Below are 12439 nucleotides of genomic sequence, written 5' to 3' on the forward strand. Positions count from 1 at the left end.
TTTAAAAATTACATTTTTTTAAAAAAATTACATTTAATGATGTTTGTTTTGTTCTTCAGGTTTTAAGCAAAAAGCAAACTCACAGTGACGCTAAACTAACTGGAAGGATACATCCATTTGTTGTTACATTTGGAAAACACAGGGGACCTTAAAGAGGAAAACGGAAACAACCATTCTCCCACAGCCCAGAGGAAACCACAGCAACATTACGGCTTGTTTTCTTTAAACTGTCACACACACACAAAATGTTTAAGTAAAACACCTGTAAAAATTTAAACAACACAGAGTTATAGAAAGTGATAATCTCTCTATTCTCCTGCATTCCTAATCCCCGAAGGTAATCCTAATTAAACTTGGTGCATATCCTTCCAGACATCCCACTACATGTAAATATATGTATGTTTAGTTTGCTTTTTATATCAATGGGACGGTACTGTACATACATTTTCAATGCTATATCCTGAACGGAGGAACCACAACTGATTTAACCATTCTAAATGTCCATTCATGGGGGACTTTTTGCTCCTCTCCACTAACACAGTGTCACATGCACCAGCCTGATGCGTGTATCTTCAGGGCCTGTGGAAATATTTCTTCAGGATTTGTTAGATCAAAAGACACACACACTTGCAACTGTGGCACGCAGGATGTCCACTCTTCACTGAGGCACACGGGATCGACAGTTACAGCATGTGGAATCTTTCTCTTTTTAGTCGTGGCAGGCGGGATTTCCAATTTTAGAATCCAAAGATTTACGAAAGCATTCTTAAAAAATTACTGAGTACTGTCAGCCTTTTACATCTTTGCAACTTCAAATAGCCCATTTGGGTTAATTTTTCTTCCGTCTATTGCTTGTCTCTGCTTCCTTTTCTCCAGGAAACCACTCCACAGTCTCTTTCTTCCCACCCCCTATGCGTGTGGGTACCTCCTTTTAGTAAAGCTGGGATTGTATGAAGCACACTTTTAGTACAGCTCTGGTGTTATATCGGTTATAGTTTGTAACCTGCTCTTTTAATTTAACTGTATCATGTGCTGTGCTGTGCTTAGTCGCTCAATCTTGTCCAGCTCTTTGAGACCCCACGGACTGTAGCCCGCCAGGCTCCTCTGTCCATGGGGATTCTCCAGGCAAGAATACAGGAGTGGGTTACCATGCCCTCCTCCAGGGGCTCTTCCCAACCCAGGGATTGAACTCAGGTCTCCCGCATTTCAGGTGGATTCTTTACCATCTGAGCCACCAGGGAAGCCCACCAGGCAATCCTCAGAAACAGGCTTTTTTCCCCATATGACTTTTAAGCGCTAGACTCTACCCGATGGACAGTAGATTTTATTCTACAGATCTACTTAACAAGCTTTCTCTTATTATGTGTTTTGGTTATTTCTCATTTTTGAAATTGTAAATAATCACCTATAATATGATTATTTTCTTTGGATAACTTTCTAGATGTAAAATTGCTGAGTTAAATATAAAGTTTTGATGTGTATTACCAAACTGCCCCTGAAAAGGCTGTATTAAACAAATCCTGATTGGGATATTAAAGAAGTGAATTCCAGTGAGTGAAAATGTTCTAGAAAACTTGATCTTGATCTAAAATAAAACTCAGGGCAGCCAGCTTCCAGTTAACTGTGTGAACACTACTCACTTGCAGGCTATCATGTGAGAAGTACACTTCTATCTGCAGTGTAGCTAGGATTCTTCTGATTCCCCACATATCAGTGTGTGCCCAGAGAATAGAAAATGTAGGCAACCTGTAGTCAAAATGACAATTTTGGAAGATGACAGTGTTAGGATCAACATCACGTAATGCTGAGCAAAAAAACTGAAGACTACCTGTCATTTTATCATCCAATGGCTCAGGTTATTGAGGGCTAATTAATAATTTATTCTCAGAAAACTAAGTTTCAATACTTTTGCACTTTATTTATACTTACAGTTTGGTCTTTCACATTCCAGAACACAGCAGCTCCTTCCCTGATTTAAAAGAATAAACTTAGTTAAAGGTGGAATACATTCTTCAGGGCCACACACAGAGCCACGCTTTAGGTAGCTTCTAGAATGCACCCAGAATGCCAATCTAAAAAAAAATATGATTTATTATGGATTTGACATGATGACCCCTGAATGGATATGATAAACAAAAGCTATTTTTTGAACTTTTGATTAAAAAACTTGACCCCTCAAAAGTTCATGGATTTCTCAAGTGGTTTGCAGAGTAACTATTATTGTAATACTACATTATTTCACGTATCTAGGTTTGTTTCATAACTTGATTCAATTTTTTTAAAAAATTCTAAATTCTTTACTTTGTATTGGGGTATAGCCGATTAACAAACAATGCTGGGATACTTTCAGGTGGACAGCAAAGGGACTTGGCCAGACATATACATCAGTAACATCTTACGGAAAAACCCCAAAGAACTTCTTGGCCAACCCAATAAAAAGAACTCCTTGGCCAAATTCTTGGCAATCTGAGTTCTATGAGTCACACGGGATCTACGTGGGTGCACACTGGAGGGACACCGTTTGTACACGACTAGCAAAGCCGAACGAGAAAATGAGAGGAGGAGAGACGGCAGAGGAAACACCCCAGCTCTGGGAGACGGTGTGAGGCAGGCATGCGAAGTCGCAGAATACAGAGGTAGCGGTGTGAGTGGCTGTGGTTGAGGGCGGGTAGGGGGCACTCGGGTCAAAGCTGGTGAGAGACAACCCTGGAAGGAACTTCGTGCTGTGATCAGGAGTTTGGTCACATTCTGTGGAATTTTAAGCAGGGTAGTGTAGTGATCAGAATCACCTACTGTCAAATTATCCTGCCTACAGACAGACAGACAGACAGACAGGTGGTGGGGTAAGACAGACAGTGAGACCAGGCAGTGAGTGAGCTGTGGCAGAAGGCCAGGGTAGGGTCTCAGGACGCTGGCTGGAGAAGGTATTGAAGCAACCAGAGCGCTAGCTCAGAGAAGCACCTCCAGGCAGACGAGGGGTCGCAGGAACTGCACAGTATGGGGCTCAAGCCCTGTGTGACTGCGTGTAACTAACAGGCACCCGAAACAGGCCTGGTCCAAACTGAGAGCTGCGGTAAGTGGAAAACACTTAGGAAGAAAAGGAGAATATAAATCTCATCAATTGTGGACTGGTTACATGTAGAAATGAAAATAGTTTCGATATGCTGGATTATATAAAATGCACCAGTAAAATTAATTTTAGGTAATATATGATGCTCTTATTAGTGCTATTCAAAATTAAACTCATCTTTTTTTTTTTAAATTAAAGATGTGGCTATTAAACAATGTATCATTACGTATATGGCTTGCACTTGTGGCCTGCATTGTATTTCTACTGGATGGTGCTGATCTAGGGGACCTCAGAAATCCAAATTCCTCACTTGAGTCAAAAGGGATGTGATTCTACTCAGACTAAATGCTGAACCTGATTATTAATCACCCACAGACACAAAGACAGGGCTGCCAGTTATCAGCAATTGTAAGAACTAAGACCATAGAAACTTCACCAAAGTCTGTATTCTTATGGATGCTCCATGTATTTCTGTCCTGCCACCTATCAGTCCTTTGACTGTGGGTAATTCACTTCAATCCCTCTGACCCTTGGTTTCTTCGGCTGCAAGGTGGGGGGTGGGGTGGGGAAAGGCCCTCTTCCAGTGTTGTGAGGATAACATTAGATGATCTCAAATGGTTTCTACCATCGCCACCATGCCTACTAAGCCGCTCCAGAGCATCTGGTGTTAAAACAACCTTCAGAGAAAAGGAATGCACGTATGTGAGGCAGGGTCCCAGGCTAAAGTCTCTGGAGAGGTAAGGTGGTCTAAAACTTAAGCTGAAGAGTTTCAGAGGGAGAAGAAAGAAAAGGAAGAAAATGGCAAGGAAGAGAAGACAGCAGGGCAGGTAGCATGTATACCTGAGAAGGGGCCCTGAAGCTGAACGGGAAATACCATACTTACATGCTCTCAGTAGGTGAAACCCCAGATTTATATATAAGGATAAGCACACTCCAAGTTACCCGAGTGGGCCTCTGTTGATGACCGCAACCTGAGCCTCCTTCAGCCTCTTGCTCTCAGGCAGGCCAGATGTGGGGAAAGCCATCGGTTCCCTCAGTCCCTGCATCCTGCAGAGCCCCATTTTTTCCAACAGTTGTTCCTGACTTCAGCCTTGTCCAAGGCTCTCTTCTGATCACATGTTAAGTGCGCCCTTTGCTGTCATGAATCATGCATGGTATAAATGACTTGCACAGATGATACAAAGATGACATAGTGCTGAAAGTTAACTTAGAACACAAGGAATGAAAAATCCCTGATATCTTCCCTGGGGCAGGGGGGTGGAATTCTTTATAAGAGGATTTACCAGCAGATGCCTAAAACTAACAAACTCTCCTATTCAAGTAACAGCCAAAGGATAAATTTTAATCACAAATCCTGAACACATTTACTGCTAAGAGACGAGGTATACCTGCATCTTTAAGGACCACATTACCTGGCCACACAGCCCACCTCCCACTGCGGTTGCTCTCCTGTCTTACCTGAAGAAGAATATTGTACCAGGATCACCTTCTTTTGCAGAATTTTCCACACCCATCACCAGAATGTTTGCTGCATCTGTGATAAAAGAGCAAAAAGCTATGTCACAAGGTGACACAAGGTTTAAGGGTCACCTTTAAAAAAGTGCTGGTGATCATTTCTTCACATGCCATGAAGTGCTCTGCAACACAGTCACACTTTCTACCAAGGTTTCTGAAAGTATTTAACATGATAAAATGAGAAGACCACAGAAAATTACTTGAACAAAATATTCAACAACCTGTGACACTATTATTAGAGCTATTTAAAACTCATTCTTGCCCGTTTTGATTCAGTAATCACTAGTCCAGTTGATAATTACTAAAGTCTCAGCAGTACGACTATGGTTCAAGAACTTGGGAGCGGGGTGAAGGAGGGATGGATTGGGAGCCTGGGGTTAGCAGATGCAAACTATTCTATAGAGAAGGAATAAAGAACAAGGTCCTACCAAATAACACAGGGAACTATGTCCAATATCCTAAGATAAACCATAATAGAAAAAGAATATAAAACGGAATCACTTTGCTCTACAGCTGAAATTAACACACTGGAAATCAACTGTACTTCAATTTAAAAAGAATTAAACTTTTTATAAATAATTTAAAAGTTGAAGAGCAATTAATACATTCTCTTCCTTTAACTATAATTTTATTAATAATATAGTTTTAATATTCTCAAACTGCTCATTCTGCTGAATTTTAAATTATATTGTAGAAAGTGTGGAAAATAGAAAACACACAGAGACAAAGATACCTGCCATTTTAAAACATCTAATTTCAAAGTCAATCATGAGAACTACCACAGCAGTCATCGGTAGCTATTAAAATATTTTAACATTTTAAACATATACATATATAAATATTCACCAATAGTTACTTTGTATATTATTTTAGTAGTATTTATTATAAATAAAAATTCTACCATAAATTATAAATAACACATTAATCTATCAATTAATAAACATACTAATATTAATATGCAAATTACTGTATAATTTCTTAGCCTAAACTTAGGATCCTCATTAGAGTTCCTGATAGAGGTCAGGGAATGGAGGATTCAGGTAGAGACCAAATCCTAAACTTTGGTGCACTCACACTTCCCTGAGTACTGATACTACATCGATGGATGGAGGGCAAGGTTCACACGTACAGTGGAGACCACCACAAATGAAACAGGCAAGGTCCAGGGCAGTAGCATGGTGTGAGAAGCCACGTCTGTGATGCACGCGACCACACTGCTGACAGCCTCTGCAATCAGCCAAGAAGACCCCAGGGCAAGTTTTCATCTTGGGGGCCCTGGACACAGCTGTTTTCCTAAGTCAATTATATCTCCTTCTGCCACCAAATAGTCTGGTCAGATCATCAAGGCCAAAAAGCACAATGACATTTCAACTGTTTCTTACAGGGTCAGTGACTTTCAAAATTTTTCTCTGTAGCAGCGAGGTTTTCCACCTACTATTTTTGCTACTTTGAGGTCAATTCATGAATCTTCCAAAGTGTTCCAAGTCACTTATTTTTTCATGTATTTCTCAAGAAGTGTTCCTCACACTACCCTACAACCCTCAGCTTAATTCTCCTTTTAAACATTGTGTTTATCTTTTAACTAATTCTGTTAGTTTTAAATATTTCTATCAATTTTATGGTTCTTCTATAATACTGATAACTTTTAAATATGACAGAAATAAAGTGGCATGGCCTTTGATCATCCCAAATAATGATCCTATAAATAAAGCTGAATAAACCATACTGATTTTAATCTTTGTCATCTGCATAACGAGATTTAACACCCCTTTTATGATACAGTTGTTTAAACTGAAAATGAAACCTAAACAAATGTATATTTCAGACAGTTATCATAGCAAAATTATTTTCTAATACATTTTAACATACTTGGCCCCTGGTTCAAGATGTACCTCGAGGCAAGCTGGTCACTTCGATGTATCCATGGGACGTCAGATCTTGAGAGAGCCTTCCAAGATGATACTCATCTGCAGTTGCAAACGCAGTACATTGCATCAGGTCCTGCACCAGGGAGAGGAGCATGACATGGGTTACTAAGAGGCGCCTGACAGGTCACATTACAGGGAGGACTCTGTGCTGCAAGCTGGCAGGCGAGCCTTTTCTCAAAGATTCGGACAAGGGATGTGAGAAAGACGGAGAACAAGACATCACAGAGAGGCAGATTTCAGCTCAACCTATGCAAGAACTCTCTCTTGCTAGTCAAAAAGATGAAATGGCCTAGATGAAAACGGAATCAACCCCATCGCTTGTGCTTCAAGCATAGACTGAACAAGAGAGAGAGGATTAAGGAATTGTATGGGCGCCAGGATGAAATGCTATTTAAAGTCTGTCCAACCTTGAGTCTCCATGGCTCTTTCTCCAAGCAACATTATTATTTGAGGTTATTTGGTAATCTGCCACTAGCCTTGAACAGACAGAGATTAGTCTGTATCTACAAAGGAATTACAGATTTTTTGCTCTGGTTAACTTCACTCTGGTTGAAAGTTCTCCAAATCTGAGAATGAGTACAGGTTTGGAGGTGAGTGCTTTGGCTTCTGCACTAGGAGTCTCACTTGTGTATACATGTAGGTATTTATGTTGTGTGTATACAGTACACACATGGCAAGCATATGGCCCAGGACATGGTGTTTTTGTCAATCTGTAGGTCACAAGCTATCAGTGAGTCCTGATGTTGATTTAGTTGGCCCAAACCTGCTTTAAAAAAAACAGAATGAAATAGAAAATATTAGAGTCCATAATTCATAGTCCGGGTAACTTTTATGATGTTTTCTGTCACATACATGTCTATGTAGGTATGCTGGGTCACTACATAGAATATAAAATAAATTCCTCACCATTGAATGTGGTCAATAAAATTCAAAAGCTATGGGCAGAGGTAGAGGTGCTCAGAGGTCAGGCACAGAATTAGATTCATTTTAAAAAAAAACAACTCAGAACAACAAGGTTGTTGGAAGTTTACACAAGCTGATGAATGTCAACTGCTCAGAACCATGACAAGCACAAATGTTTAACATTTGTTACAGCTGTTATTTGTTATTACAGCACAGATATATACATGTTTGTGTTAGTCGCTCAATTGTGTCCAGCTCTTTGCAACCTCATGGGCTATAGTGAGTCTACTGTCTTTGGTACATATGGTGCTTTGGCCCAATGTTGGTCAAAAGAGTTTTATGAGTCACTAAATCAAAATTTATTCCCCAGGTAAGAATACTGTAGTGGGTTGCCATTTGCTTCTCCAGGGGATCTTCCTGACCTAGGGATAGAACATCACATCTTCAGGCTTTAGGCTTCTACATCACAGGCAGATTCTTTACCGTCTGAGCCACCAGGGACATATATGGTTAAACCATCAAAATGCAAGAGGGTTAAAAAGTCTATCAAGTAGTTTACATCTAGATTTTCATTTGTTCATAATTTTATATTTTAGTATCCACCTGTCAGAACATTAGTGAGTCTACTGTCTTTGGTACATATGGTGCTTTGGCCCAATGTTGGTCAAAAGAGTTTTATGAGTCACTAAATCAAAATTTATTCCTAAGATTTACTCATCTTGGCTCCTAATTTCTTTCCCTTTCTGTTACATTCCTAGTATGCAATTTAAGAAAAGTAGCACATACATTCCTTCCTTCCTCCTACTTTTGTTACCTAACTCCTGGCCCCTTCTCAAGAAATGACTTCACCCTGCTTTGCCTCTTCTTCCATCTGTTCTAATGTGTGGTTTAAAAAGCACCAGAAGAATACACAGAGGACCTGAAGAACCTAAAATCAGGAAACTATCCACTCAGAAGCAAAACACTGTTCTTATTGATTTTCACTCAATTAGGCAAAAAAAGCTAAAATTTTTGCCAAATGTGAGATTAAATGGATGTGGGACCCTCCAGTTGCACACATCTGATGAGTCTGATTCCCAGTCATTACAGAGGTAAGAATGCGCCGTGACAAAAACACATGGATTCGTACGGTCAGATGAAAGCTGCTTAATGGAGTACAGAAACAGGTTCTGTGCTTAAGATTTAGAACGGCAGGCGCCAGTTGTTCTTTTAAGGCTCCAAGGAGTTAAGAGGAGCTGGCAGGATATGAGATTAAGGTGACTGAAAGAAAGGAATCCAGGTAAGAGGCCTCAGGAAAGGCCACAGCAGGCAAGCTCTACTCTGCAAAACCCGACAAACTTCAGTTTGCTACACAACATCCCAGGACATCCAGCTGGACGTCCGAGTTCCTTCTGGGGCTGCTAGAGCTGATGGCTGCAGTGGGAACAGCAGGACGCATGAAGGAGAAGACAGGAGATAAGGAGAAGATCGACAGCTAGTCCAGGGGACGGTCTTCCCATTACTGTACTGGAAATGGCACTGGCTGGCTGTCTCTAGCATCAGAGCCTTAGGCTGGCAGCCGGGAGAACTATCCAACTTAAGAGTCACCCACATAGTGTTTTCAAGGTCTCAACAAACTATCAACAATAAATTGCCATTTGACACAAAATCCAGACTTCTAGCATCTTTCGCACCTGGCAGTAACTGACCAGGGGTTGAGGAGGGGGCCAGGTTCTTCGGTTGACACTGTCCCTCCCACTCCCTCCTGTCTCGTGCCTGCTTCACCATCATGTTTGTTTTTGATCAGGCCCATCTGTACAAAAAAAAAAAAAAACCTTACACTGTTTTACATTCTCAAAAATGGCGTAAGTCAAAGCAGTCAATCACTACTTGCATGAGAAAATATGTGCTGAACTCCAGAGAGGTTATAAATTTTTAAACACAGTCTGTTTTTACTTAGTCATTCCAAGGATCTTTGCAGATTTTCTGAAAATGGTCACCTTTCCTTCTCTCGCCATCTCCTATTTAGTTTGGCTCAAAGTTCCAGCCAGTGTCATGCAGCGTATGGCTCAGCCTACATTACATAACCTCTATGGCTCGCCACACTACTTTCTGTATCCTCCCTAAACATCTGGGACTTGAGTCAGTTTAAGTTATGAATCTTCTATGAATAAACGATTCACAAGGTTTACCAATTTGACCTGTTAGACCTATCTTTGGGGAGTTTTATTTCCTTTGCTTTTTGATTTTAAGACTGTATTTAAATCCATTTGGTAAAGGGAAAGAGTGTGTGTCATCTTCACACTAACCCCCCCCCCCCCCATCATTTAAAGATGTTTTTACTCTGCCAGAAGCTTTTACTTTCAGACATGTCTTTTTCTGGATTTTTTTAAAAATAATAAATCATTCTTTTGGGGGCATCAAATACAAATATTAATATAGAGCAAACTTCAGGTTCTAGGATGGGGATCAACAACTTGTTCTTAAATGCGTCAAACCAATCTAAAATTGTTCTTGGATTTACAACTTAAATTTGAGCCTTTCTATTTTAAAATGTTAAACAAACAAAAACCAAACCAAAGCCAAGAAAACCACTGTGTGTGTAGTATGTTTCATTCTTCTGGTCACAGAAAACATATTCCAGCAGATGGGGCTAGAAATTTATATATGATTCTTGTTTTAGAATATCACACACTCTGAAGGAATACTCTTCTTGAAAAAGAAAGTTTATTTTTATTCACGTTCTTTTACTGAAAAAAAAAAAAAATTTAAGGTTTTTTTTTTTTTTTGGTAATCTTACTTCTATATTACTATGGGGGGAAAATGTACGTTTTCCTGTTATATACAGATTATAAGTGATTGCTTCGCAGCCTTTTGACTAAGATCAAGTAGAGATTTCAGGTCAAAGTTATAAAATTGATATATTTTACATTACTACTATAAGGCTTCTTATGGCCTTCTCTGGTGGCTCAGACGGTAAAGAATCCACCTGCAATGTGGGAGACCTGATTCCCATCCCTGGGTTGGGAAGATTCCCCTGGAGGGCATGGCAACCCCCTCCAGTATCCTTGCCTGGAGAATCCCCATGGACAGAGGAGCCTGGCGGGCCACAGTCCATAGCCTTGCAAAGAGTCAGACACGACTGAGCAACTAAGCACAGCACAGCTAGTACAAGGCTTTAGCTTTTAAGCTTTTTGACTACAACCCACGGTAAGTTGTACAACCTAAAGAAGCCCTTTCACATACACACCACACACGTGTCATCCAATAACTGACACGAACACATCACAGAACGGATGTATCTTGATCATGAGTGACGCACTGATTCTATTTCATTACACAAGCAAACTGAAGGGGGGAAAAGCAACTACTAACCACCCACTAGTTAATTTCACAACACTGTGGTGCTAGCCTGAAGGCTACCACGGGGTGCCTCCCCCTCCTCCCCAGCCAGCATCCACGCTGCTCAGAGTGGCCCTCATCCTCAGGCATCGTCCTTCTCCAAGACAGGACAGACCACCCAGGAGCACTGTCCCTGTCATGATAAATGATGAGCCAATGGGACGTAGGCTGAATATCTCAACAGGGCAGGATCTCTGCAAATGGGACCAGGTGAAGCGCTGACTCCGACATAGAAGGTAAGCTCATGCAGTCCATTTCAGGTGTTTGCCGTGCGGCCGCAGGTAGAGAATGAGTTCAGATACACGGATGGGGAACGAGACAAAGCGTGTCTCTTTCTGGTACAAAGTAGAGTCCTTTCCTGACTCAGTCCAGAGTGGAGGTAAAGGCTCCACTACCACAGGGGACTGGCCAGCCCCGTGATGCCCACGAGGAAATGGAGGTGCCCACTACTTGGGGCAGACAAAAGCTAGTCTTCAGCCCTGGGCATCTATTACCTATGATTTATGTTCACCTGTAAAATCATTACAAAATAATGCTCCAAAATCACAGTCCCTCAGATCACTTCAGAAAACCTCTTAGAAAAGATTTTCTATTATTTTCCTGTGCTTCCAGAGAAACAACATACTGTTTCTGCTTTTGCAAAACTCAAACTGAAGTCACAGCCACTACATTATGTAATGTGTCCTACGTCAGGACCCAGGAAACAAATGATGCCTTAAATTTGGTGATGGAAAAAAAGTTATTTCTTGCAAGACATTCTTACGTTTTTCTTTTTTTCTTGTTAGACAACATGAAATGTACAACCCAGGAGGATTCTTGCATTTTCCTTAATCACTGGGCTTCTCAGAACTAAACATTCAACTAGATTATGCATATCAGGTATCTGATAATATCTCTTTCTCTGTTCATGTCAGCTGCTTGCTCTGTTTTAAATGTAATGCTTTTATTACCTCAATGGAAGCACTAAATTTTGAAAATCTACTTCAAATCCTTTCCTGGAAGCAGAAAAAAAAAATTCTAAAGAAAAATAAAAAACACAATTTAGGAAAATTGCTTTCAAGTCCATGGACAACCCAAAGAAATCATGCCTCTTTGATAATTTACAACCAACAACTATTAAAAAAAAAGTGACATCTCTGACTCTGCCAGACTTTCTTTCGTAAGACACTTGATCCCGCTCTGGGTTGCCAGATATAACAAAAGAAAAAAGGGACTTGATCCTCCTTTTTCGATCTGCTATAATTCAGGTTTCTACACTTAATTTTCTTTCAGTTACTTAAATGCTAAATTTCCTGGATGATCACATAGCGAAACAATGTAATTAAAAACTCAAGAGCTACAAAGAAAGGGGTGAGAGTAGAATGAATCCAAAACTCCCACCCTTTATATCCTGGGTTTGAAAGAAACAAAACAAGAATGTAAACAAAGCTAGAATCCCAAATAAAAGTCATTTCCCAGCCCTGGTGGCTCAGATGGTAAAGAAGCTGCCTGCAATGTAGGAGACCAGGTTTGATCCCTGGGTTGGGAAGATCCCATGTCAAAGGGAATGGCAACCCACTCCAGTATCCTTGCCTGGGCTAGCCCATGGACAGAGGAACCTGGCGGGCTATAGTCCTCAGTCATGAAGAGTCAGACACGACTC

General features: G+C 40.6%; 1 protein-coding gene across 3 annotated transcripts in view; it reads right to left on the reverse strand.

Annotated features, from left to right (window-relative positions):
* The window catches only part of RMND1 (required for meiotic nuclear division 1 homolog), a 35535-nt gene that overhangs the window by 16371 nt on the left and 6725 nt on the right, over positions 1-12439 (reverse strand). For all 3 annotated transcript variants that reach the window (XM_005684919.3, XM_005684920.3, XM_018053362.1), the window contains exons 3-5: positions 6478-6586; positions 4529-4604; positions 1930-1969 (exon numbers count right to left, since the gene is read on the reverse strand). In XM_005684919.3, the coding sequence (XP_005684976.2) occupies positions 1930-1969; positions 4529-4604; positions 6478-6586 (225 nt within the window). The remainder of the gene's footprint in view (positions 1-1929; positions 1970-4528; positions 4605-6477; positions 6587-12439) is intronic.

Source organism: Capra hircus, chromosome 9 (genome assembly GCF_001704415.2).
Source record: "Capra hircus breed San Clemente chromosome 9, ASM170441v1, whole genome shotgun sequence".
NCBI lineage: Eukaryota > Metazoa > Chordata > Mammalia > Artiodactyla > Bovidae > Capra > Capra hircus.